This window comes from Poecilia formosa, unplaced genomic scaffold, assembly GCF_000485575.1.
Source record: "Poecilia formosa unplaced genomic scaffold, Poecilia_formosa-5.1.2 Scaffold292, whole genome shotgun sequence".
NCBI classification, from domain to species: domain Eukaryota; kingdom Metazoa; phylum Chordata; class Actinopteri; order Cyprinodontiformes; family Poeciliidae; genus Poecilia; species Poecilia formosa.
The window spans coordinates 264,005-291,551 of record NW_006800231.1 but is presented as its reverse complement, the minus strand read 5'-3'; the positions used below and the strand labels follow the sequence as shown (position 1 = coordinate 291,551).

At 39.0% G+C, this 27,547-nt stretch overlaps 1 protein-coding gene and 1 long non-coding RNA gene across 2 annotated transcripts; one reads left to right on the top strand and one right to left on the bottom strand.

Annotated features, from left to right (window-relative positions):
- Window positions 1-1,853: 1,853 nt before the first annotated feature.
- On the bottom strand, window positions 1,854-27,489 carry LOC107838662 (solute carrier family 41 member 2-like). The gene is made up of 7 exons (XM_016681751.1): window positions 27,417-27,489; window positions 26,179-26,325; window positions 23,320-23,467; window positions 19,377-19,456; window positions 13,308-13,439; window positions 10,531-10,679; window positions 1,854-4,363 (listed from the first exon to the last, which is right to left on the bottom strand). Exons 1-7 carry the CDS (start codon window positions 27,487-27,489, stop codon window positions 4,178-4,180), a joined length of 915 nt encoding a protein of 304 aa, XP_016537237.1. The 3' UTR covers window positions 1,854-4,177.
- On the top strand, window positions 4,371-4,900 carry LOC107838663 (uncharacterized). Its single transcript, XR_001664740.1, has 2 exons — window positions 4,371-4,655; window positions 4,835-4,900. It is a non-coding gene; the product is annotated as an uncharacterized LOC107838663 (long non-coding RNA).
- Window positions 27,490-27,547: the final 58 nt, after the last annotated feature.

The window sequence follows — 27,547 nt, the reverse complement described above, 5'->3', positions numbered from 1 at the left end:
GCGGAGTTACAGAAAGAGATGGAGTTTTTAAAGAGACAGAGGCCCAATTTCAAGATGTTAAGTATCAAAGTCATATTTGATATATACAGCATTTTTATAACAACTGATGATAACATTACTTCCTTGCGCTATAAAATGGAACTATGTGGCTGGAAAACACAATACTGCCTCTTTAAAAAAAACAAAAAAATAAACATCAACAAAGCATAATGTCACAAGCTAATGGTTTTATGAGTTTCAGCTACAGTTTATGTATTACAACAGTTCCCAACAGCTTAAGACCATTTTCCTCTGTTTTCTTTGGAGCCAACAACTTTACAAGTCTGAAGTCCTGCGCTTGACTGACAGGAGCCTGAGACCTCTGGAGAAATCTGTTTCTAATTATGTTGTAGCTGAAGCATCCATTGTTTCCTGTAGCACCCTGGGGAGATGCCGAGCTGTTTCATCAAGAGGCTGCTGGCTACTGCCAGACCTCCCAGACTCTCACTGTTACATTAATCATGTTGAAGGTGGCTGCTTCAGCAGCGGCAGAGGGATGATTAAGTTTTACTGTCCCTCAGGTCCTGACTTGGTCACCGCAGAACATAGGCCTAAACCTTCACTTCACCCTAATGAAACTTATACATGCAGAGCATTTCTGTAATGGGTAAACTGTCTGGAGAGTCCCAAAGCTGCAATGCTTAACTCAGGACATGCAGTCACTTCACAAAAGATGCTCAAAACAACACCAGAATGAACAAGCTGGTGGTGGGAGCCGTTGATCTTTCACAGTGATGAGTCAGAGACTTTCTTGCAAAGTTAAACCTCATCAAGCACTGATGACAAAGGCTACAGTGTCAAAGATGCATCTTCTGCCTCATCTTATTAGTTCTAGGACCACTTCAGACATCGGAGTGATAACCCTCTTAAACTTGGGAGTGGCTGCGCATTCACCATTTTGGGGAACTGGTAGTTTGGGATTTTACAGCAGAGCCATGGATTCACCACGTTCTGGTGGCTCCATCTGCACATTGTCCCTAAAAGACAAACAATCCATTGTCCTTCTGTTGATAGTCACCTTACTGTGACTATCAACTGCAGCAGCTTTCTTGCTATACTTAGTGACATTTCAGACAAAAAAATTGACATTTCTCGATTTGTAAATAATGTAAAAAATTATTAGTTTTTTTAATTTAATGAATAGTTTTGTTTTGCTCACCATTTTGCAGTTTATTCTCTGAATCCAGTTCTTCCTTTATTTTAAGAAATCTATCTTTTGTTGCTCATATTGCTGGTGTGGTTTGGTCAACACCTCCATACTCGCTCCACCACCAGGACAACTATGTGACTCTGTGTTAGAACCCAAACATGTCAAATGAATGATTTAAGTTTGGGCAAATTATATTTGACAGTGTTTTGGATTAGTTACTTTTAATGAGGTTATTTTTCTATCCCTTTGTTTAGCCTCCATCTTGATGACCTGATTTATCCACGTTTTAACTGTTGGACACAACAACTCATATCTGACTGTAAAAAATAAGTAAATAAATAAAAACTAAATAAGTGTCTGCCTAGTCATGTTGTCATGGAGACCATCAAAGAGCATACAGCATATCTAGGAGCTAATTTAGAGAAAGAGAAGAGAAAGCATTTCAAACAACTTCTGGCTCATTATTCATGCTCTCAGCTTCTGCTTGTAGAATTCTCAGGATGCTTCTCTCCTCCAGGACATATACACGCACGCACGCACGCACGCACGCACGCACGCACGCACGCACGCACGCACGCACACAGGTCCAAACCATTTGATCATGGAGATGAGAGGCTGGCTGCTTGATTACTAAACGTTTGAAGTGAAAAACACCCAGAAACGATTCACTTTTCAAATTAGTAACATTTATTTTGAAATATTTAGGTCCATATGAGCTAGAAGAGAGAACAAGATTGCACAGTTGTATTAATCATTCCAAAATAATAATAAAAAAAGAAAGAAAATCATTGTAACCCAACACATTTCACTCCCAATAGTGGGTGTGTCATTTGAAACAAGGTAAAAGCAGTAAAAAGAAACTTGCATTGATAGCAGTGAGAACACCAGGCTAGTGAATCTCTAGAGGCACATGAAGAAGGAAGAGAGGCTCTTCTGAACACAGCAGCTCTCAGACACACCTGCTAAGATGGCTGCTTTCTGTGATGTAATAACATGACACCCTGATGAATCCTCTAAAACTTTTTCAATACTTTCTTTGCACAACTAAACTGAAAAAAGAAAAAAAAATCTGATAAGTAAAAACACACCACTAAAAAAAACAAAACAAAACAAAAAAAAAACAGTGAAGCAAAGTGGTGGCAGTATCATGCTCTTGGGTTACTTTTCTTAAGATGGAACTGGGTTTTTGTGAAGGCAGATGAAATTACAATCCGCTCCAAATCCCACTTGTGTCTGCTAGATGTCTGAAGATGGGTTTGATTTTTCAGCTTCACAGTGAGACCAAGCGGACGAGTAAGACTGCAGAAATAAATCCAGCAGATTAACTGATTTCTACAACATGAAAGTCAAATTGTGTCAAAAATGATGCTGCCATTTCCTTCACATCTTTCCAGCAGTCATTTCAGCAGGCTGTGTAAAATTGAGAGAGCCGCTGATCGTATTGTAGAAGCCTCATTTCTGCTGCTGTTGTGGCAGCTGTCAGCTAGAATCAGCTCCCTGAAAGAGGTGAGCTCCACTGAAGAGCCTTCAGATGGAACTCACCTGGAAACAAGAACAGAACACAAAACTGCTGCTAAGTCAGGTTGAATAGTGACGGCTGTTTGCTGGTATGCAAGTCAACACCGCAGAAACAACTATGTTTCCACCATGGGGGACACTCATGTTGCCCCTTTGCCATTTTTTTTGACACACTATTTATCTTCTATAACCTTCTTGAGGTCAACTGTAATGAAACATGGTTATGTCGCTTCAATAAATATCTTATGTGATTTTGGTTTCACCAGAGTTCATAATGATGGTGATCGGCCAGGAAATTACAATCGGTGGATCTCTAGAGAATAATACGCAATTTGAAAATACAGCAAATTTGAGCATTTTGTACAACTATGTAGCTGCACTATTCAAAAATACCAACCAACTGAAATTAACTCAGATGGTATTAATAAGGATTTCTAAACTGGCAAAGGGGCGAATTGGCCTCCAAACAGAAACAAAAGTATTTCCTCTTCCTGCTTAGACACAAAACAAGAATACACAATTTGACAAAAATAAAATATAGAATATAACTAATGGAATTTAAAGCATAAACAGAAATTTATCAACAGCTTTTTATTTCTTCTCTTTCATCAGCTCCTTCATCTGATTGCTACATATGCTAATGCTAAATGATGAGATAATAAATGACATATTTAATCTGAGCAGATCTGTTATTTCACAAGGCATCATGAGAACCTTCAGGAAAAGTACCATCTGTTACCAAAAAGATGTTTGGGGTCACCAACTTCCCTCTTCTGTAAGCAGAAATATTGAGCTGCATAATTCTGCTGTTTTTGCAAGTGTGAGAAAAAATATTCATTCAGCCAGCTGACCAGCAGTTGCTCAGCAACAGGTGGAGGAGGAACTCTTTAAAACATTCATAAACCTCGATGTCAGGACCCATGTGATGATGGTGGAATGAACCTGTGGGAACAGAAGGCTGTGTGTGTGTTTGTTTGTGCTAAAACAGGCTGAATGGAGGATGTTAGCTGACGTCTGTTCCGGTTTCAGCCGGTCCGGTCACAGTCGCTGCCTTTAAAGTTCTCTCTCTCATTCGGCCATTGCGGTCTTAGATTTTCACAGGGAGTTCGTTTTGGGATTTCTTGTGCATAAAAAGTTCCCAAAATTTCCAAAATATTTTCACCTCCTCGATGAGAAGAAGGCCATGTTTTCGTACTCCTCTCGACAAAACCAGCAAAATAAAACTCAAATGCTTTGGTACAAAAGATGCAGATTAGAATGGCTGCAAAAAGCCCAACAAAAATCAGAGTCTTAAGTTAAGAGTATGAAGCCTTCTACATGTAAGAAAACAAGGCAGAAGAGAAAGTGAGTCTGTATCCCAACATGTAGATAAAGTTACTTCCAGAATTTGAAGGGGCCGTGAGAAAACGCACCGGGTTCCATCAGGGCAAGAGGGCGCTAGAGCTGGGTGTTCTAGCTGCGGCGGCCGGCTCAGTCTCCCACATCGCTGTCTTGGTCTCCGATGAGCCACAGGAAGTGGAAGCTGAGCGCCAGCAGCGCTGTGCCCAGCAGGTCCCCCAGAGCCGTCAGGTAGGGGATGGAGAAGCTGTCGGGGTCTTTGCCGCTGCGCCACATGGAGTGAACCATCCAGTCTGCTATGCACAGCAGCAGCAGAACCTGCAGGACCAGCATGGACAGACTCACTCACAGGAAACTTCCTGCACATATAAAACTCAACATTTTCAAAAGACCACAGGTTTTGAACTGAAATGTTAAGTTTTGGAAAGTGACTGGCTCTCTGGAGGTACCTAAAGATTAGGATGGGGGCAGGGAAGCATTCCAAATGCAAAGGTTTAGAGCTGACAATTAAAAATAAATCCGAAAAATAACAGCAGAAATTCACAAAAAGCTGCTCAGCTACTATAAGAGTTGTAAAGATTTGTGCAATAATTATTAAGAAAGAGTACAAGTGATCTTCAACATGTCATTTTTGATGATGTAATTAAAAACAATTTAATTTCTATGTTGTATTCTTTTGAGAAATCCATTCAGAAATGTCTTGTGTTGAAAGTTATTCTAAATTAGCTGTAGGAACATTTTGTATGCTGCCTCTGGGCTCCTTCATAACTAAGGAACCCAGTTATGAAGGAACTGGGTTCCTTCACAGGATTTCTTACTATTGCTTGGCAGATATAAAAATCTAACTGTTTAGGGGGAAAAAAAAATCAAAGCAGGCTGAATTTAAACTTTCTTGACTAATCTAACCAGAGGTAATTTTATTTGAATAGGTTTTCATTCACACTCGGCTCAGAGTGTGATGTGGTGATTGATGAATCTCACACCAGATTATTTGTAAAATTAAGCTTTTGAATTTCAGGAGGAGGATATTGGTCAGGATGGATATTGGTCAAGATGGCCGCCTTTTTTTTGCCTTTAAACTAATTATTGCCTTAGCTTCTGCTAATCATTTAGCAGAAGTCAATATCATTCTTACAAATTGGCCACCATCTTGAATGTTTCAGTGGCTAAAGTTATGTTTTTTGTTTTGTTTGGAAAAACAAGCAAGCCCATGGGAACATATGTGCCAAGTTAGTGTCTTTGTATCCGCAAACTCAATTATCTGCTACACTGGTAAGAGAGCTCAGGTTTAATAATAAGATCCATAAATTAACTAAAGACAATGTGCATTAAAGTGTTCTCACTTAGAAATTCAACCACACTCCTTCGGTGAGGTTAGGTCAGGGATTTAGCTCCTGTTACTATGGCTGGAAGGAAGAAGTGCTTCAAAATGCAGCCCAGAATAGCACAAACACACAAAACTGAAATAAGAGAATAAAACCTGGAAGCAAAGTTATGATAATTGTTATTCATGATTTAGGTTTCCAGACCAGGAGGGATGATGGTGACAGAAAAAAGGGAAGTCTATTAAAAGATAAGGGCATGTCTATAAATTAAAAGAAAATGAGCTGTCAAGAGGGTTTGTAGTGGCATAATTATCAAAATAAAACCACATTGCTGTCGGTGATCAACACCGACGCGTAGAAAACATGCAGGGATGATGGTGTCAAACAGCAGGGAGAACTGATTGTAATGATGTATCATCCTCTGTGCAAAAACACAAGAGCTCTGAGAGCGCTGACAGCCTTTCATGGCTTAAAAGATGAAGGTATTTCACTGATCTAATATGAAATACTGCTTAGAAAAATGCCGTTCTGCTTTGTTTTGCTCGGTACTCTTTAGAGATGATACGATGAAAGCGTTTTAGAGATGTAACCTCTGTCAGACTAATAAAGAAGTGTGGGCGAGTTAGAAATTTTCAGCAACGTCCCTTTCTTTCTTTTCACAGTGGCTGGAGGTTCTTTCAAACCACCCGGCTTCAGGAAACCGTCTCTGCCTTTGTGGAAGCTTCTATAATTACCCTGGTGGCAAGAAAACATAAATACGCAATGAGGGCGGAGATGTAAGAATTGCAGTAATACGTTCCGATTTCTTGGTACCTGTGAGAATACGGGCAGCTGCGTTTAGCAAGCCAGTGAATAATCCTGTCAACTTGTCACAAATGCAGCGATTTCTATTTCAGAGTTGCTCTTTGATTGGAAACCTTCAAAGTTAATCATTTTTGAGTGATAAAAAGCTCATTTAGTAATAGCAGTTCCTTGTTCCTTCCTAACATCACAAGACGCCAAGAACCTCAAACCTCTCTGGCTGAAGCAAAGAAACTCCTGGCCTTCTGGGGGAAACATCTCCAAAATGCAGGTGTTCGCCCATATCATATCATATCATATCATATATCATATCAATGTGTTGGACTTCCATTTCACTCATCAAACCGCACCTCCCAGTGTGCCTTGCGCGAGACACCATATTTGTTGGCAAATAAGCTAGCTTCGTAGGTAGTGACGTCGCTCCCTGGAGGCACGCCCACTTTAACGGGGCCACACTTGTATGTGGACCATTTTTTTCTAAGAACTTTTCAAAACCTTCACAATGTTACCTAGAGAAATATGAAAGAAATACTATTTGTGTACCCAATTTTCTAAGTTCCCGCATGGCCGACATTAGCACATGCAAAACCCTCTGCAGTTTGCCTCTAGAAGCCCCCTGGAACTGCTTCTTCAGTCGTCAACAACGAGGTTTTTTCATGGTCTTGCCAAATCCCTGCACTCTGCTTCATCCTGAACGACCGAGCTCAGTGCATAGTAAGAGTTTGTTTTTCTATGCGTCTAGGCTGAAATAAGGTCTTTCTTTTATGTTTTTGTTTAATGCTTCTGGTTGAAAATGTGCTGATTGGATGCTGTGAGATTCTCAAGGTGATTTGTGCTGGTTTAAAGTGTGTGTGAGATGTTTGGATTCAGAACACAGTTTAATCTGGCGTTGCCAGCATCCACTGGCTTTCACTTTCTTGTTGCCTCAATTGTCCATTGTTGCTTCCCTTTATTCACACACACCCCATTGAAGACTAAGTGTTTTTGGTTCTGTTCCTGGTTTGGTAAGGGCTTAACAAAACCACATGTTCTTTGTCCCTTTATTAGCTGAAAACTAAGCAAAACCACATGTTGCTTTGTTCCTTTTACACACATTGGCCACAGTGGAGAAAATCAGTAGATAGATTATGTATCGGTAGATAGAGGAAGATATTATTTAAGGTGTTATGTGATTATGGAAAATGTCAAAATTATAGACAGTGATGTTGGATGAGAAAACCTTCATCCAAACAGTTTTCTCTAGAGCTACAGTCAGGACTCAGTGCAGACCCTTCATGTTCATCCATCTCTCTATGGATGATGGAGGAACTGGTGCAGTCATGTCGGAACATCTAAAAAATATTCACCCAAAGTTGGGAGATTAAAGTTAATATGCTGAAGCATTAGGAATTCTTTCACCTGAACTGTAAGTGGCTATAATCCAGGCAAGGTTCCAATCCTTCCCATTGCACCTGGTGATGTATACCTTGGATGCAGTTGCTCAGCCGTGGAAACATGTTCCTTAAAGCTCTCCATTGTTGTTGAGCTAATCTGAAGGGCATCTGAAGTTTGGAGGTGTCTGTATGCTACACTGTTTAGTACTGGGTGTTCCCTGAACTCCAATCCTTCTTTCTGGAAAAAGACGAAGTTGAGTTGCTGATCTTCCAAACTACATTCACTGACAGTCAGTCAGCAACTTATTGCTCCACTGACTGTAGAAGTGGTGAGAAAATGTGACCTGTGAGATGGGAAAAGTGTTTCTATTGCAGTTTTGTGAAACAAATCCATTTCAATATGACCTCCCACCCCAAAAAGGAACATTATTAGAACTGTAATATAGCAGCTTTTCCCTTAGAGCTGGTTTAATAGAAACTTGTGGTTAAAGAAACCAATCTTTCAAAGTAGCTAACAGATGCTGTAAACTGACTGAGTTTAATGGAGAGCCAAAGTTAGCTCAGTGCTGTTTGTTCTGTCAGGCAAACCAACCAGCACCTCATGGATCATTACTAACTGAACGCTCGGCGCTAACTGAATTAGCAGTCACCCTTTTCCCCTGAACACTTTAATTCTGCAGAGCGTGCTGCGTTCAGGCTCCTAATGAATGTTGTTATTCTGTCTCTGTCTGCACAAACACACTGATGACAAAGCAGATTAAGCTCTAGAAGCAAGACGTGGTGCATATTTTAGCTTTCTCTCCCCAAACGGCAATAAAGTCATTGCTTTTAAGCAATGCAGACAGATTCAAAGCAGAATTCAGCTTTGGAATTTAATGAGTGAACTGATCAATATTCTGTGTTTAGTTTTTGTAAAGGCTACAATGTCAAACAGGCTGGGTGCAAGCTTCTTTTCAACTAACACAGCCCCCTCCCAGTCCCTTCCCACTGATGTTCCATCAGTGACTGTGGACCTCAAAGCAGCTCTGCTGGTAATGGAGCCAATTGATTTGTAAAGTCTCCAACTCCTCTGCAGCTTGCATAACATCCTAATGCGCCGTCTCTGCATTAAAGATTCAGGGGCACAGCAGGACAGAGAAAGAGCTGGACACACACACGCAAACACACGCACACAGAGCAGCAAGACTGTCAGCATTCCAAACACTACGACAAATCACAGTGAACCTGAATAAGTGAAAGCAGTCATTCATAATTGAATTCTCTCGGCTGGAACTACCCAAAACTCCTAATAGGTCAGACTCCTTCGGCTGGGTGTGAAATCACACAACTTCACAGAACACACAGGGGTTAAATGTTTAAAGAGCAGACACACACTCACAGCTCATCTCAGCTGAAGTTGTTCATAACCTCAGGAGAAAATCCATGTTCTGTGTAAAATTCTTTTATAATACACTGTGCTGACCTGTTGAAACCTGTCTATCAGCGAGTAGTGGCTGGTTATCAAACCATTTCCTGCTTCCTAATTCTGGTAAGACTGATTTAATGGTCACCTTGAAAATCGACAAGCAGGCAGCAGATAAAGAACTTGGGTGTGTGGTTTGACCCTGGGTTCTCTTCTTGAAAAGAGAAAACAAGAACTGCCTTTTATCACCTTAGGAACGTCGCAAAAGTATACATTTTATTTTTTGAAAATGCTGAGGTTCTTCTCTATGCATTTGTGTCTTCACACATCGGCTACAGCAAAGCTCTGTGTTCTGGGTTACCGAGGAAACGTTTTAGAGGTCTGCCCGCATTTGAACCAAAGCTGGGAAATACATGTGCAGTGGTCCCTGTAGAGCAGGAGTGTCCAAAGTCGGTCCTCGAGGGCCGGCTTCCTGCATGCTTTAGTTCTCTCCCTAGTGGTTGTAACAACCTCCTCAGCAGGCCAATGTTCTGCTTAGGCCTTCTAATGAGCCATCATTTGATGCAGGTGTGTTAAACCAAGGAGAGAACTAAAACATAAAGGATGCCGGCCCTCGAGGACCGACTTTGGGCACCCCTGCTGTAGAGGGATGACGCTGGACCACTCACCAATTTAAACATGATCTGGTTTGTGCCAATGGCAAAAAGCAAAGTCACTTCAAGGTTCGTACACTTTTCTTAAAGTAAGATTTAAACACTTTTCAAGCATTTTCAACATAATTTTCAAACTCTTACAGCACCACACTTTGGAGATAAAAAAAACAATACAACTGAATTAAAAAAGAAAGTTTGGACAGCTAAAGCTGAAGAAAATTTATATCAAGGCTGGACGAAAGTTCACCAAAAGGCAGAGAGATAAAACGGTCAGACTCTAAAAGTTAAAAATTTAAAATCTTTTCTCTCATTTCTTGCCTTAGAATACTGAATAAGTTGTTAAAAATTTATATTAAAACTGGGATAAGGAAGGACATATTTGACAGCTGAAATTATTGGTGAATTTTAAACTGTACCATCAACCATTATTCTCCATAAGGACACAAATTTGCAACTGTACCTTTCAATAAAGTCCTGTCATTTAAAACAGTGGTTCCTAACATCTTCTAATCCAGATCAGAACAGTGATCTAGTCCGTCAGGCCCCGATTAAGACCTTATTCTTAGAGCATGCACAGGCTGCCATGGTTTCAGAAATCCTTGGATCTCCTTGGCAACCATATGCAAACGTTTCAAAAAGAGCAGGAGTTTTTAAAGAGACAAAAGACCCAATCTCAAGACGTTAAATATCAACGTCAAATTTCTTCCAAGTCATTTGAGATATATATATATATATACATATATATATATATGTGTGTGCTGAAGGTAACAAGGTTCGTTGTGTGTAAAATAGCACGATGTGCTTGGGAAAAAAACAAAACAAAAAAGACTCGCTGCCCCTGTACAGCTTTATTTCTGTGGTTATTTCATATTTAGCAACAACAGAACGGGACTACTCTGTGAGCGTGTTGCTTTAATGTGGAGATGCTCACCTGCAGCAGAGCAGCAGCCAGGTAAACGGACATGAAGATGGGGGTGAGCGTGGTGTGGCCACTCTTCATCAGGTGGATGGTGTAGAGGAAGATCAGGTGGCCGGGGATCACCAGAAGCAGCAGAACCTGAGCTGAGCGATGATTTGCTCCTGAGAAATTACAGGTTGAAGAGAAGGAAGGTTAAGGTTCTACATCTGGGGAGGCACAGCTGAATTATACTGGGAGTCCTGAAGCAAACAGCTAACAGTTACTAGAAAAAACTTCTGCTCTGCACACAGTCACCTCAAGAAGCAACATAGGATTGGTCTCTTTAATAAGGCACAAACACTGCAGGAGTTTTCAGCCATCAAAGACACAAATAAACTTCTGAGCCCTGGAAGAAAATCAGATCTATGCTCACTCAGAAGAGCTTCGTTTCAGATTGCGTGGGCTTTCTCCGGAGCATCCAGAAAAAGCCCACACAGTTTCTTTTAACATTTGGACTCTTATCAGTACAAAAAATTAGAATAAAAACACAGAGCTTTCTGTTTGGTTCTGACCATGTTCCTATATCTAAACTGAAATTTCTGCAGAAGCTGACATTTTTTGTTGTACACCAAGATTGTTGCGATCAATCATTCGTAAACTTGTGTGATTGACTTGATGCATTATAAACAATGCATCACTTTAGCTTTTCAGCATAGTCTTAATTTGAAATATCTGTCAAGATCTGAACTCGTGATACAAAAACAGGTGAAGACATCAAAAATCAGGATGAAAAATCAAAACAAAATCTGTGCAACGCAGTGAGATTAAAACTGTGATCTATAAGCAACTAATGAATGGGAACCAGATCCAGAGCATGATACTGCCACCACTGTGCTTGACATCACCAACTTGCTGAAGTTGACACTGATGTTACAGCTCTTAGCTGAAACACTCAATAAAACACACCAATGTATTTAAAAATAAACCCAAACCCATTGCACAAATTAGAAGGTCATTGAAAAGAACATTTATTTTAGGAACTTAATAGTTAATATACACATATCATATAGATTAATTACACAGATGAATGTTTGGAAGCTGTTACTTCTGTTAATTATGATTTTTCCCTTACAGCTATTAAAATCATGACATTTAAACTTACTAATTTAAGTAATTACAATGTACTTAAATTAGTTTGGCTGCAACAATTTTTTGAATGACTGAGTTTAAAGAAAAAACCCTTGAGGAAAAAAAATGAGAGACACAAATTATTGTGTCTCTCTCAATTTGATGATGATACTCAATATCATCATCATGGGTGTATGATATTGAGTATCATATACCCACAAACTTTATTCATACAGATGAGCCCCATTCTATAGAAAGATTTTATCAATTGTAAGACAATCACAAATAACACTAAGCTGCTTATTTTATTTGGATTATTTTATTATAAAGTTCTACATTTGAGTAAATAATTTGTTTTATTTTAAAGGAAGATTCAATGAGCAGATATCAGGGAATAGTTCATGTTGAAGGCAAGTCAATGTTATCAACATTGACTTGATAATGTCAATGTACACCAAATGGATCATTTGGTGTACTGTTTTCACCAAATGATCCAATTTCAGTTATTCAAAAATGTTAATATTGAACAAAGTCATTTTGTATAGTTTATTCCTTAAAGCATCTCTAACCATCTGCCTTTGCTTGACATGAAGATTAAATATGTCCCTGTAAATCTGGATCAAAGCTGCATACTAGGACTGTGTGGATGAAAGCTGAAATTCATTTAGTGAATTTAGCCTCAGTCTGTCTTGGACATAATTACCTTTTCTGAGAGTTGGAGTTAGTCTCACATCTTATGAGCAGAATATTAAAGTTTTGTCAGACTTTGTCCTCATCTGTCCTGTGACCGTCCATCTGCAGCTATATCCAACTTTTGCATTATAAACACACTGGCTGTGTTTCTACTACAAACATGCACAAAACTTTGTCAATATTCCGCTAATGCCAAAAAAGCATAAATTTGCAACTGCAGTGTTTCCATTAAATAAGAAAACACAATTAGAATCACACATGAGTAAGATTGTTCAAGTGATAAGTCATTAAAAAAACACGCTGCGCCATCATCCTCCAACTACTTCCTGTCATCTCCTTCAGGGTTTTGGCTGGTGGCAACATCTAGCTGTTGATCATGTTACTGTGTGATGAGGAAAAAAAATGTTTCCATTGCAGTTTTGCTAAATAAATCAATTTAGATGTGGCCCAAAAAAAAATAAATAAATAAATAAATCACCTCATCCTAGTGGCATTGTTTTTTAAATTTGTGTGTTTCCATAAAATTATTTAAATAAAGCACAGTTAATGATTGATTTTCAATTTTGGATAAACAGCTACAAGACATTGCAGTTTAATTAAAAGGTAAATTCTTTGATTGGGACAAAATGTTGATAAATTGTTCTGAAAGGCTTAGCAACAACAACTCCAAGTCCCTTTCTGCAGCCCACTGCTGAGCACGGTGGTGGCAGCATCATTCTCCTGTTCTGGCTCACTTCTGGTATAGCTAGTATTTTGCAATATTTTGTAGGCCAAACAACATAACACAGTATGTTCTATCAGACCTTTTAGTAGGTTGATAGATCAATTAATGACTTCATCCTGATATTAAATAAAAAAAAGAAAGAAAGAAAAGAAATTATATTGTCAGCTGGTAGAACTAGTTTAAATCTGTGCCAGTTAATCTGCACGTTTGTTACAACATCACATGAGAATGAAGTGACCTCGGTGCAGTTGGTGGCTGGACTGACCTGTGCCACAGAATGTGCGGCAGGGGTAGTAGCAGCCCTTGGCCTCGTCAGGAACTTCTCCCGGAGCGCAGTGGAAATGCAGGTGGGTGGAAATCCTACTGGACTGGATGGCCACCAGGTTTCCTCCAATACCTGCACAAGACGGACAGGTGGGTCATCAACAGCTGAGAAAAGTAAAACAGTGTAAATGATCTAGAATTTCTTAAAATGACTACTTTCTCTAAGAAAGAGAACGACATCTCTTAAAAGGTACAGCTAATAAAAACAGCTTGTTTTTTTGCATGTTTTTATGCAATATTTGCATAGCATTTTTGTAACAGAATGTTTCAGTTTCCATAAATGTTGAAATTTACACCCTGCAGTTGAAAAAATGTAATAATTAGCTTTTAATAGATTTTTTTATTGAAAAAAAAGAGGGTAATTCTTTAAAAAGGGAACATAGTAGATTTATGAATCTACTATGTTCCCTACCAATTCAGCTGAACTGAAGGCAAAAATGGTTTTTAGTTTTAAAGATTGCTTGTATCCCAGAATATACACTATCTCTTGACATTTAAGACAAGTTTGAGGTAGCAAAAATATTCTGATTTTTCTTATCACAAGTAAAGATATCCAAAGACCCCTGTTTAAGACTTTGGAAATAATGCAGGATAACAAACAGTTAAAGTTTGAATAGTCCGTCTATTGTAGCTCTCCTGCTTGTCCAGAAATACACCAAAAACACATTTGTTTATGTTTATTATGAACAAGTTAAAGGTTTCACAAACTTTTAATGGCTTTTGGAACTCTGAGTCTAGGCCTTTTAGGGTTCTCATTTTTAAAGGATCAACTTTAAGTCAAGTAACCTTTACAGTTAAATCACCATCACTGATAACAACTGGCTGCAAAATGAGGAATGAACTTCCAACATTTCAACTTTGTAGCTTTATTCACTCTATATTGACCTCAAGACAGGTTCATTCACAGACAAATGACGGGTCTATTTCTTTAACAATACCAGGTAATAGGAAATAACATACATATTAACATTGGAGAAACTTCGCAATTATAGTTTAAGATTTTGAAGGTGGGTTGCTTCATCATCAATACATCACCCCAAATGTTTATCTGTATTAATCTCAAAGCTTTAACAGATCAAATAAGTAATCTTCTCTTAATACCTGATGCTTTATTGCCAAGTGTGAATTTATATAATAATGGAAATGCATGTCAGCCTCTTATCATTTTCAATCTGAATATAAAACAAAGCACAAAGAAACACTGTAAAATCTTTGAAAAACACCTGAGGAGGAGGAAAAAAGTGACTTTCATGAGAGAAAGTGATTCAGAACACAAGAAGAGCTTCACCTAAAAAAAAACACAAAGCAGAGCAAGAAAAAAAAGGACAAGATGACAAGCAAAGATTAAAGCAGGTTTCACAAAGTCACATCAAAGGCTTTCTAACACCTGAAACTCTATGCATTTGTTTGACTAATAAAATAAATGGAACAACATGAAATGTATCCAGCCACAAAATCATCGAAGCCTCCAGCCTGTCAACAACCAACAGGCTTCTGAATGTTTCATTAGCAGCCAGTTATTCCTGGTAACTGAGGAAAAATGCACTGATCTGCTTTTTCCACTTCTGATATCAGTAGCTGAGGCTTAGTCTCAGCTGATACGATCTGATACAGAAAACAGCAGAACTGACCTAAAACATTCATTTAAAAAAACAAACAAACATAAATGATCTGAATTACAGATTTTTTTACACCAGTACAGAACACTGAAATACCCCAACAGCTTCACAAGCTTGGTCCAACATGTAAAAACAACTTCCATCTGTTCAGTCAGAGCAGTCAGGATTAGAACAGACAATGTCAAATAAATGATAAAGAAAGTCAAACTGATAAAAACAATAATTGACTGTTGTAAAAATAAACTGTAACATACCTTCTTTTAAATGGTTCAGAAAGTGCAATTAGGAATTCTAAATATAATTTAAAATAAATTATAATGCATGATGTCGTTCAGACCACAAAGCATAGAATTAATTGAATAGATCTGTCCTTATGGATTGGGAACATTGCCACCAATATGCAATCTAAAAAAATGTTCAATATCGGAACTGATGTAAACATTGATATAGATCAGATCAGATCAGATCAGAGCATCTCTACATTTGGGGTGTTTTATTGGAGAAACTGGTGAAGTCCTGATTACTCAGAACTGCATTTATGATACTGCAAGGAGTTCTTACAGAAAAATGAAAAGTAATAGATTACTTGACAAAGGCTATAAAAGCAACAATGAGATGTGATGTAAACCCAGATATTAGGAGGAGCTCCCAGCGCCAACAGCTGGAGAAACAAAGCTACTGTTTGCTCTGGATCCATGTGTGAATAAAATAGCCAGTGGAAACCATAGCAAGGTGAAATATATAAGTGTTTCAATTATCCTTTTAATCTTACCACTCAGGAAGAAACACACACCTGTGTTGGTTTGTATGCTACTTGAATCTACAGCACTAAAACCAAACCAGAAACCTATTTGCATCAGATTATGGGTGAGGAATGCGATGGCATCCAGCAGCAGTGTGTGACCGTGCTGGTGACCAGCTTGAGGAGGTCTTCTGTTTGTTCAGCTGGGTAAATTGTTACCATGTCTTGTTTCTTCTAACTTCATTAATCATCCAATCAGATCTCCAGATGAAGCAGAGCGTTGTTGGTGGGAAGGTTTTTTCATGGCCGCCAGCATAATCTTACTGCTCAACCCACAAATATGTTTTCCTTACAAATGTGGCTTTACTGAAAATTTATTGCCAAAAAGTAATGCTACAATAAAGAAGAAATCAGCTAGACAGACTTCCTTTCCTTTTCTGCTGCATCAGCACTGCTGACTCTTTCTGAAAATCTTTTACTTAGAAAAACAACCTAAAATGTTTATTTCTAAAATGATCATGACATTTTTTTCCAACCATATCAGGTAAGAGTCAGACAATCATTTATTTGCTGTGTGTTTCTTTTCTTTAGGCCACAGAGTGTTTTAATCAGCTGAAACAACTAAACAGCCTCAGGGTTTTTCCTCCGCTTGTCATCAGAATTTTGAAAATGATGGAGATTTAAAAATTCGCTACAACACAAAAACTGATTATATTTATGAGCAGGCCCCTCCCTGGAGACCTCAGTTGTTTGGCGCAGATAATGTCTCAAAGGAAAGCAGGACAGAAAAAGAATCCTCTCTTTAACTCTCTCTCATTAATGCCACTTAATTAAAAGCTTATCTCTTGTTGTTAAGGTGCCAAAAGAACAGACAAGCACAGCTCCGGCTGCTAGCAACGGGATGTGGAAAAGGTCCAGTTTAAACTAAACAGATACACAGAAAGCAGCCGTCTGCCAGCTCCAGTCTCATTAGGTAAAGTTTCTACAGTTTTTTTGAAGCAGGGGTTCACTAAGCAGGGCTGCTTCCCCCGTTTTCACATCCACCATCACTCACTGTTCGCTGCACTGCACAAGATAAATGGACTCTGTGTCCCTGGTATCCATCTTGTCTAGAAACTATTTGTCTCCATCTCTGTTCTCGGGGTCAAAGACTGCACTAATTAAAACAAAGGAGGGAGATAAAGGAGACAAACAACAACAGAGCAACTTTCCTCATCTCCTTCACTTTGATGTCAGCTCGTAGGAACGGCGTGTGTGAAATGAATCGATGGAATATATGAACAGCTCAAAGAAGGGTTTCATTAAGGCCATTCCTAAAGAGGAAAACCTATAAAACAGCAGCAGAATTCTGGTTCATTATTACAAACAGCCGGTTCTAATAACTCATAAAGTCTTAACCAAACAATGATCCAAAACACAGCTCCAAATCTATTCTGGCATTCACGCAGAGGAAAAAGTAAAATGTTCTGCAATAGCCATCCCAGTCACCAGACCTGAACATCATTGAACATCTGTGGGATGATTTGAAGTGGTCTGTCCATCAAACCCAACTGAATTGGAAACGTTTAGCAAGGAGGAATGGTCCAAAGTACCTTCATCCAATATGCAGACGCTCACTAGAAGCTACAGGAAGAGTCTAGAGGCTGTTACTTTTGCAAACGGAGGATCTACTAGATATTAATGTGATTTTTTCTGTTGAGCTGCCTAAATTTTTGCACCTGTCAATTTTTTTCTCTGTGTATTTTGCACATTTTCTATTTAATCCAATAAACCTCACTGAACTACTGAAATATTACCGAGTCCATTGGTTATATCAGGGGTCTCCAAACTTTTTCCTGTGAGGGCCACATAACTTTTCCTTTCTCTGGTGGGGGGCTGGAGTCGGTTTGTAACAGAAAAAGTGTGACGTTTGCAGGAGTGCCTAAATGTAAAAATAAATTGTTTTCTAGAAAGCACAATCAAATAACATTTTCTGGGTTCTTCACAGAAAAAAATCCAGTAAGGATTATAGTCCGTATTCTCCGAACTATGAGCCGCACCGGACTATAAACCACAACCCCAAAGTCTTTTTTTTTTTTAAATAAACCAGTAAACATGCACATATAAACCATAACTATGCAACAGCAGCAGAGGGGGGCAGACACCCAAAATTTGAGTCATAACAGGTCAATTGAATATCACATTTAGGGTAGAAAAAAAAAAAGTTGCCAAGATTAGATTTAACAGAACTGATTACGGTAGTTTCTGAACGGTAACTGTAACAGTAAAAGTGCTGATCCTTTGTGTCTGCTACTAGCATGTGCCAAATCAGTGGTCCCCAACCTTTTTATTACCGTGGACCGGTCAAGACTTGGAAATTTTGTCCAATCAGAAAGCGCGGTGACGTAAGAACAGAGGGGAATCCCAAACAGCTGACATATCGCGCAACTGAGAGTCCGGTGGATATCGGAGATGATATGTGGAAATGTTTATTATTATATGTAAAGGTTATTATTATGTTTATTCAGTTAAAAATGTTAACTATGAAAAAACATATTCACCTCCAAATCATAGTGCAGCAAATAGAGCGGCTGCTCCCGCTGCCTTTTATCCACCGCCTTTTCCTTTAGTTACGTCTTTTATCTCTTAAAATTAGTCCACAAACTATCACTATTGCTTCTACGTCGTCATCCGTGTTTGGTCATTCTAAATTCCCACTATGTCGGGAGTTTTGTGGATTTTCTTCTGGAATCGTGATGTTCCTGACTGGAATCGGTTCGTGTTGTTCCTGCCTTGGAGACACGAACCAATCGAACCTGTTGTACTTTTATCAGCTCTGTGGTCACAGAGGTTTGGAGACTATTCTTAAATCTTGCTGTCTAAACCAGACTTAAGACTCACAAGCTCTACTCATCTCCTCTCGACCACTGCCCAAACGCTCTGACTCTGGTCGCTATGGTAACGTTTATATATCCATTCAAAATAACAGAAGCGCCACAAAAACGAACAGTTTACTTTCGTGAAAATTTTAACTCACGATAATGACTAACAGGAGCCCTGAGCTTGTTTCTCTGCAAGGAGACATCAGGGAGTGATGAGAGACAATAACACCCGAGCTGTGTTCCTTGAGCACAGCCTGCTTGGTCTCTATGTGGCAAAGCAGCTTGAATCTTGGTCGCCGCATGTTACACAGAGCTGCTTGTAATGTGGGACTCACCTACCAGTCCAGGATAAATCCATTCTCCTGTCTCTTCTCTGGGCCTTTTCTCTTTTGCAAAGAAACTTTCCAAAGACATCTGATCTGTTTCTTACTCATTTTGCTGCTTGTGGGCTCAATGTTGGCGCGCAAGTAACTGAGACTTCCAATGATTCACTTCCTGCTAAAGAGCCCCTTGGTGGTTGAAGAAAAATTCACATATAAACGGCTTATAGTCCGGAAAATACGGTAAATGAAAAAAATAAAAATATCTGAATGCTTTCTGGTATTATTCAGGGGGCCGGACCAAATGTGGAGGCGGGCGGGATCCGGCCCGCGGGCCGTAGTTTGGGGACCCCTGGGTTATATGATACAGCAAACTGAAATAACTGATCCAAACACCCACATATTTGGAAATTAAAATTAAGATCATCAAACTTTTTCATATAACAAAAAAGAGCAGCCAGTACTCACCGTTGATAACTGGGGTGTATACTACAATGCCGGCTAGGTTAGGGTCAGACACTGTTTTGTCCAGAATGAGTCCTCCAATACTGCAACACACAACATACACAGATTAACTGATGGTGTTATTTTTAACATTAAAAAGGGCAAAAAGAAAAAGAAAAAAGAACAAAAATAGAGAAGAACCAGTTTTATCATTTGTTGACTAGGAGGTGAATGTGGAATAAAGGATCTGGCCTTACATGACCTTACACACAAGGACCAGGTCCAGTTTTTATGCTTGCTGCTCATATGTACTGTTACCTGTTAAAAATGGTTTGTATTGGTGCTGTGTGGGAGACTGAACTGTAATTTCCCTGTGGGTAAATCCCACAGGGAAAGAGATGAATAAAGTTTCCATCCATCCATCCATCCATCCATCCATCCATCCATCCGCAACAGATTTTCAGTTTACATTATATATTTACAATCACCTGTGGTGTCTGTTAGTGGTTATCTCTCAATCATTAATTAAATCTAAACTTCCCCCAAACTGGAAGAGATTAGAAATCAGTTTAAACGCTGAGAGAAGTTCGTGGTTGGCACACCAGGTTGCTCTCCAAGCAGGATAGCAATCTTTTCTCAATAGCAGGAAAACACAGAAGCTTTTGAAACATGGTACAGCTACTGCTGTTTGGGTTCTCCTCCAGAGGTACTGCAACAACCTTTCAATAGCCATCTTTCCATCAACATTTTTTTTCTAACGTATTGCGTTAGAAAAGGTTGATAATAATTCAAAATACCGTAATACTTCTATTTTGTAAAAATGTTTTTCTGCTTATTTGTGTTTCAATGCATCAAAAGGAAGATGGAAACACATTTTCTGAAAAAGTTCTGAGGTAATGAACTTTCACCGCCCAAACCTCCAGAATGGATGGGAGGTCTGTCAGCATGCAGTGGCTGGCGAGAGGCACTCTAGGCTGGGATGGGTGTGGAGGAACACTCCCTTCCACTGGTGGTGGTGGAAGGATCGGAAAATTTCAAAGTCTAAATCTCCAGCTCTGAGGACGACTCTTTTCATTTATCTGCCATGTGTGATCCATAACCTTTATTTGACCAGGAATGTCTCATTGACATTAAAAATCTATTTCAAAAGAGACTTGGGTAAACATGCTAGTAACAACCTCTACTTCCTGTTTATTCAGCCATGTGTAGCGTCAACATCTGATGAAATCCCACTTTCCGTGATTTGCTTCAAATGAGTGGATGGAAACAAGCCTAATTCTTTCTTTTTAGCGGCGGTTTAAAAGTTTGCTCAAAAGTTGCTTGACAGTTGGATGGAAACAGCTGAATCAATCAATTTTACATGTATAGCACATTTCAACAAAACTGCAGTCCAAAGTGCTTTACATTGTGAAAACATATAAAAACATCAGCTGAATAACAGCAGTTCAGTCATTTGACCCAGGTGTGTTTGGTTAAATGAAATCACCAATTGGAGCAGTGAAAGTATCATCGGTCATAGTTTGACTGAAAATCGCTGCGGTCAACTCCTCTCTCTGCAAAAGTGTGGGAGGAGTTAGTGCTCAACGTCAGCTGACCTGTTACATTGTTTCACAAATTTTTCACTTCTTATGGCAAACAATTACATTCCAATGTCTCAGTCAAAACGGACCTGATTATGGAAGGTATAGCTGATGTTCATGCAGTTCACTAGTACAGGTGAAACTATATGTCCAGTTTTGGGGGCCGACAAAAGGAAAGCTGAGATTACAGCAAAGTCGCTATGGTTTATCTCTTTCCATTTCAACGTGTCACAGACCATACTGGACTGGAAAATGTTTATCTGCTTCGGACGCTGCTATCCCCCGGTTTAGTCTTGGCTGGCCACTGTATTCTGCGTCGATGCCTGAGCTCTGTATTCCACACCTAAAGGTCATAAATCTTCAGTAACTTCCAGCTGCTTTATTTTCCATTTCTCTCTTTCAATTTTTTCTCGACTCAGCCATGAAAATGGATGCAACCAATGCTGCAAGCCAGAAAACATCTGACTAGAAAAGGAGGTCGGAATGATGATAAATGTCATGTAATAAAAATCACAGCACGGTTTTCTTTCTACTCACTCCCTCACACACAGGTTTTGGATCTGCTCCTAACATCTATAATTAATGAGTGTTTGTTGCAGGAGGGCTTCTTGCATTACAATAAAAAAACCACACAATAAAATATTTAACAATTTAAGACGGTAAATAAGGGCTCTTTTCTTTACACATACCTTTTATTTTAAGTAGATCTAGTAGAAAAACATATTTCCTGCAAGAAGTTCCACTTTTATTTGTTGTACCAATATCTCCATTCGCTAACGCTGAAGGTATTAGCTGACACAATGAGACAGCTCTAACCTGGAACCGTTTTAGAGAAATTGAATTTTTTTTTTTTTAATGTTTAGACTTAATTTTAAACCGCAGTAATGTTTTAACAGTACAAGGAAAAATATCTTGTATGATGTGAGGTATCAGTAGGACTGGAGAAAGTTGGTATCAATAGCTGCTTTTCCACTGACCATTTACTTTGACATTGATATTTGGCATTTCAAAAATAAATTTGTTCAACGGAAACAATTTCTGTTGAATGACAGAGATTGCTTTAAAGGTAGGACTGGATTCAGAGATTTGTGCAAATTGAAATTACAAAAATAAATTAACTTAATGGAAACACAGCAATTTTGAAAAACAACTCATTTTTTGATGCAAAGTTTTGCCACCTTAACCTCTTATTTAAACTAGAAATGTTAACCTTTCTAAGGTTAAGGTTAACCACCTTAACCTCTTGAGGTTAAGGTGGCAACCTAGAAAGGTTAACCTTTCTAAGGTTAAGGTGGTGCTTTGGCTGTACTGAAATTGTTTTCTTGGCAAAACTACAATGGAAACAGTTTTTTCCCCATCACACAGGTCACATGATCAAAATTCTGATGTTGCCGTTGATCCAAATCACGAAGAAGAAGATGACGGGAAGTAGTTGGAGAATGATGTTGCAACATATTTATTTATTTTTTTTAATGACTGATTGTGTGAACAAACCTTTTCACGCTTTTTACTTGATAGAAACACCGCAGTTGTGTTTTTTGATAAAGTTCTGCACACATTTATAAAGGGAATGCAGCTTGTGATATCAGAGTTAAGGACATACTTTGTGTCCTTCCTGTGCTACTCTTTCAGAACATTCACTCCTACAAATATTCCCCCTAAACTGATAATCTGACTTAGGAACGTTTTAAACAATATCCATTCATTCTGAATAAACCAACAGATTATTGTTGATATTTCAATAATCAACCTAGGTGATGATATGCACTGCTAGTATTAATTTTTCCTGCATCTACCTGGCTAATAAAGAGTGAAAGGCCGAGTTGAATTATGTGCGCCGAGAGAAAAGAAAGCTGCAGAGGAAGAGAGTTGTTTCCCTCCTTTGGGCTTTATTTTTAAGGAGCCAGGCTCAAGGGGAACGGAGGGTGTGAGCGCTCACTGCTGCAATTTGTTTAAGGCAATGCGTCATCCAACAAAGCAGATGCTGGGAGAAGCATAAACAGGATACAGTGACTAGCAAAAAAATTCATAACAACAAACCGAAGTGTGTTCCAGTAGAATTGGGTGTGTAAAAATCAACCTGAAGTAGCAGAAGGACATTCAGAGCTTTTTAAAGCTCTAGCAGCTTCACATAACTAGGAGCTGATATTTTCACTCTCTCTTTACAAAACAACTCAAGCTCAGCAAACAGGATGGAGAACATCTGTGAACATCAGTCTTCAAGGATTGCAAGATTATCACCCTGATAACTCACTAGAGGCTGCAGTGTAGGTGTTGGAAAGATGAAACCCTACATAGCATTGGTCCATCACATGAAATCCTCTCAAGATCACACAAACGACACTTTGGGTTTTTCTTCTCCTGACAAGTATCAACATAACACACACCTGCTGATAACCATGGCGGTGATGACTGGCTCCCATCCGGAGTACAGCAGCGTGCGGCTGGCTGGGTGCTTGGAGGAAATGACGATCCACAGAGGAGTCAGACACATGAAGAAGGCGCAAACCAACGATGATACGTAAGGATAGGAGTCTGGGAAGAGAGCAGGAGAAACATGCTGAAAATGCATTTCTTTGGCTCCCATGGACATCATTTATTATTACAAGTTTGCATAAGTTATTCTAATTGTAGAATGCCTTCTTTCCACTGAGTGGTACGGCACTGGTCGGTGCAGTTTGTTTCTTTTGTAAAAGCGGCCCATACCGACCCGTATCATACAGTCCTGGTGGTGGAAACGCTCTAACCGCTCCTACTAATGTCCTAAGTGATCCTGCTAATTCTGCCTTACACCAAGATAACAAATAAATTGCCAATGAGGATGAATGATCTTTGTCTGTTCAAAAACTAAAATGCAAAGAGCAAACACACAGTAACAAAGTTAATATTTTATTTCAAGTAAGTATTTCTGAGTTATGGTTTTCTGCATAAATAGAACCATGGACGATGCCTTCCGTCTGCCATGACCCCTTCCCCAAAAAATCATAAAGAAGAAATCCATTTAAATTCTAGGGTAGTATGTAAAATAGTCTCCATAATCTCAGCAGTAAGTAGGGGGCGCCAAAACTACATTACTATGCAGAGAACCAATGGAAAACTAGCTCTAGGTCCAAATGATACATCATATTTGTTTTTCATCTGGTGCACTCTAATGTTGCCCTGGGCATCAAAACTACCACTGAATGCCAGGAAATAAAATTCATAGATTAAGTCAAATATTTTTCTGAAGTTAATTTCAGTGTCTCAGAAAAAAATAATATTGGACACTGGAAACACATGGTGTTGCACCCTAATCAGGGAATTAACTCCAAACACATGCAAAGGTTTCCTGAGTTTCTAACAGTCTGGGTCAGAACTCTTACAAACAAGATTCAATCATAAAAACATCATTGTATGTTATTAGCACTTTATGTAGCAGGCTAAAAAAGCAGTACATAATTATGATGTAAAGAAAATGATGCAGCTTTAAACTGAATTTAATAAGCTCTGTTTTGAACAGTACCTGTAATTGAACTAAACTCACTGCCTGACAGACCACATTCAAACAAACAGGAAAATAAAAACCGAGCGCTTTATTTCATCACAATTTAACTTTAATCTGCAAAGATGAAACTTTTGTGAATTTTGTTTTGCTGTTGTATGACTTTAAACTTGATATTTAACGCTCCATCTATTTTGACAAAACTTGAGCCATTTTGCAAAGATGAATGGGCAAAACTGATAGAGATATGACCCAAATGATCCCCCATGAACACATGCATCATTTTGTTTCACCATACATTTGCAAGGCACTTTATACACACACGTACACACACAGTGCATCATAATATTTTGTACAACTATGCAGTTTTCTGCATGTGGAGAATTTTGACTTCCATGTGTTGTGGTAGCCTCAACAACAGCAACTGCCATAAATAAACCTATCAGGAGTCATCTGAGTCCCTGCAACTGGCATGGCCATCACCGTGGCGACATTTGGTACTGGGCTGACTGGATCCAAAGTTAGAAGTTCTGCAGATGTGTTTTGATGTGAATTTAACAGAAAGTATCTGTGTGACTGGGGTGAAGAACAACAGGGCTCCTGTTTGCAGTCTCACTGTACAGCTCTGTCCTAGAACTATTTAAATTTAGCTCCAAATATTTAATCGTTTCTTTTATTAATAATTTTACACATTTCTATGACTGCATGAAACTTGACAGAGGTTCTAATGTATCGGGTGAACAGCTTTATTTGAGAGCCTAAGACAGGATGGTGGAACAGAATGCATCTATCTGGATGGGATCTGTTGGAGAAAGGACATCAAAAACATGCCGCAGAATGAATCAGGAGGGCCCCCTACTGGCTGACTGAGGGAAGTGTCTAATTACCCATCTAGAGAGTGAGGGGAATTATGGTCTAGCAGAGTTAAGCAACTTTTTAAAATATGAATGATTTCACAGGTAGAAGTGTTATTAGTATCAACATTTAGCAATGCACCAGATGTTTGAAAAAACTGTTTTTCAAATATATATAATCAGAAATTATTTTTATTCACTGTTTTAAAGCTCCAGTGTTCAAAACCTTTATTTGATTTGCTGGTGCCTCAGTTTGCAGAGGGTTGATCTGGTTTCAGGTCATTTTTTTTGCATGTCTTCCCCTTCTCTGTCTTTACCCTATTTCCTGTCAGACTTATTTCAATATGTATCAGCATTTAACTTTATGATAGCAGAGACATCCTTAAAGCATTTGCATCTTGAAAAAAATGGATGATTTAGAACCCTGAGTTTTGCATATTTTCAACAGATGTTTGTTTATATCAGTGGTAACGTCATAAAAAGACTATTTTGCTTTTTACTAAGCCTTTCAGTTTGTTCTGTCTTGATTCTATAAAAATGACATGGTGGAATCTGCAGTGTATGTTTTTGAACATTCTGGATTTGATCTAAATCATCCTCCCACCTGGTAACAAACACGATGTCGTCTTAATGAGGGTGCTGTGTTGAATTATTTTAATCCTGTGAAAACTTTTACTGTAAGACAATATGAAATGCCTGTTTGAATTTATTTATGAAATCTTAATTCATTATGTGGAATCATTTGGGAGCATTTGAAATGCTTTTCTGGAATTAGCTCTCCCTCAGAATGAGGAAAACATAAAACCCAGAAAATAAAAATAATAATAAAGACACAGCTGCTCCCTGCTAATAGTCATGTAATTTTGACTGTGGCTGTGAAAACTTCATAAACACAGTAATTAGCTACTGACCCAGACATTTGTAGAGGCCTTGGCTTATCCAGGCCAGGATGGCCAGAGTTATGAGGTCACCAAAACTGGCAGCGATGGGTGTGGCTACGTTGTCCGGGTTGATGCCGGTCTTCTTCGACCCCACAATTACCCCGACCATGAGGATACCTAAACACAATGAGAAAATGGCAGGGAACTTTAGCAGTGGTCATTACTAACATGACTTTAAGCTGATCATTATGGAGAGAAAAAATATAGGGAGTCACTGGAGAAGTGTCAGACAGGGTGGAAATGTTTGCTGCAGCCGTATAGGAGGAGAAATTAAGTCAAATTAAGTTAAATTAAGTTAAATTAACAGGAAAAAAAAAACATCTGTTTCCACTTCCAGAGGGGATTGGAAGAGGAAACTTTGGGAAGGGATATTTTTTTTTTAATAAGTAAACATTTCAGTTTCCCGNAACTATGCAGCAGCAGCAGAGGGGGGCGGACACCCAAAATTTGAGTCATAACAGGTCAATTGAATATCACATTTATTAGGGTGCCGTAAGAACAGAGGGGAATCCCAAACAGCTGACATATCGCGCAACTGAGAGTCCGGTGGATATCGGAGATGATATGTGGAAATGTTTATTATTATATGTAAAGGTCGTTATTATATATGTTTATGTTTATTCAGTTAAAAATGTTAACTATGAAAAAACATATTCACCTCCAAATCATAGTGCAGCAAATAGAGCGGCTGCTCCCGCTGCCTTTTATCCACCGCCTTTTCCTTTAGTTACGTCTTTTATCTCTTAAAATTAGTCCACAAACTATCACTATTGCTTCTACGTCGTCATCCGTGTTTGGTCATTCTAAATTCCCACTATGTCGGGAGTTTTGTGGATTTTCTTCTGGAATCGTGATGTTCCTGACTGGAATCGGTTCGTGTTGTTCCTGCCTTGGAGACACGAACCAATCGAACCTGTTGTACTTTTATCAGCTCTGTGGTCACAGAGGTTTGGAGACTATTCTTAAATCTTGCTGTCTAAACCAGACTTAAGACTCACAAGCTCTACTCATCTCCTCTCGACCACTGCCCAAACGCTCTGACTCTGGTCGCTATGGTAACGTTTATATATCCATTCAAAATAACAGAAGCGCCACAAAAACGAACAGTTTACTTTCGTGAAAATTTTAACTCACGATAATGACTAACAGGAGCCCTGAGCTTGTTTCTCTGCAAGGAGACATCAGGGAGTGATGAGAGACAATAACACCCGAGCTGTGTTCCTTGAGCACAGCCTGCTTGGTCTCTATGTGGCAAAGCAGCTTGAATCTTGGTCGCCGCATGTTACACAGAGCTGCTTGTAATGTGGGACTCACCTACCAGTCCAGGATAAATCCATTC

Coding starts and splice junctions, on each gene's coding strand:
- LOC107838662 (XM_016681751.1), bottom strand. CDS start 27,489: ATGCGGCGACCAAGATTCAAGCTGCTTTGCCACATAGAGACCAAGCAG. Junction 23,468..26,178: donor AGGCCTCTACAAATGTCTGG/GTCAGTAGCTAA, acceptor CTCTCTTCCCAG/ACTCCTATCCTTACGTATCA. Junction 10,680..13,307: donor CCGCACATTCTGTGGCACAG/GTCAGTCCAGCC, acceptor GTAATTTCTCAG/GAGCAAATCATCGCTCAGCT.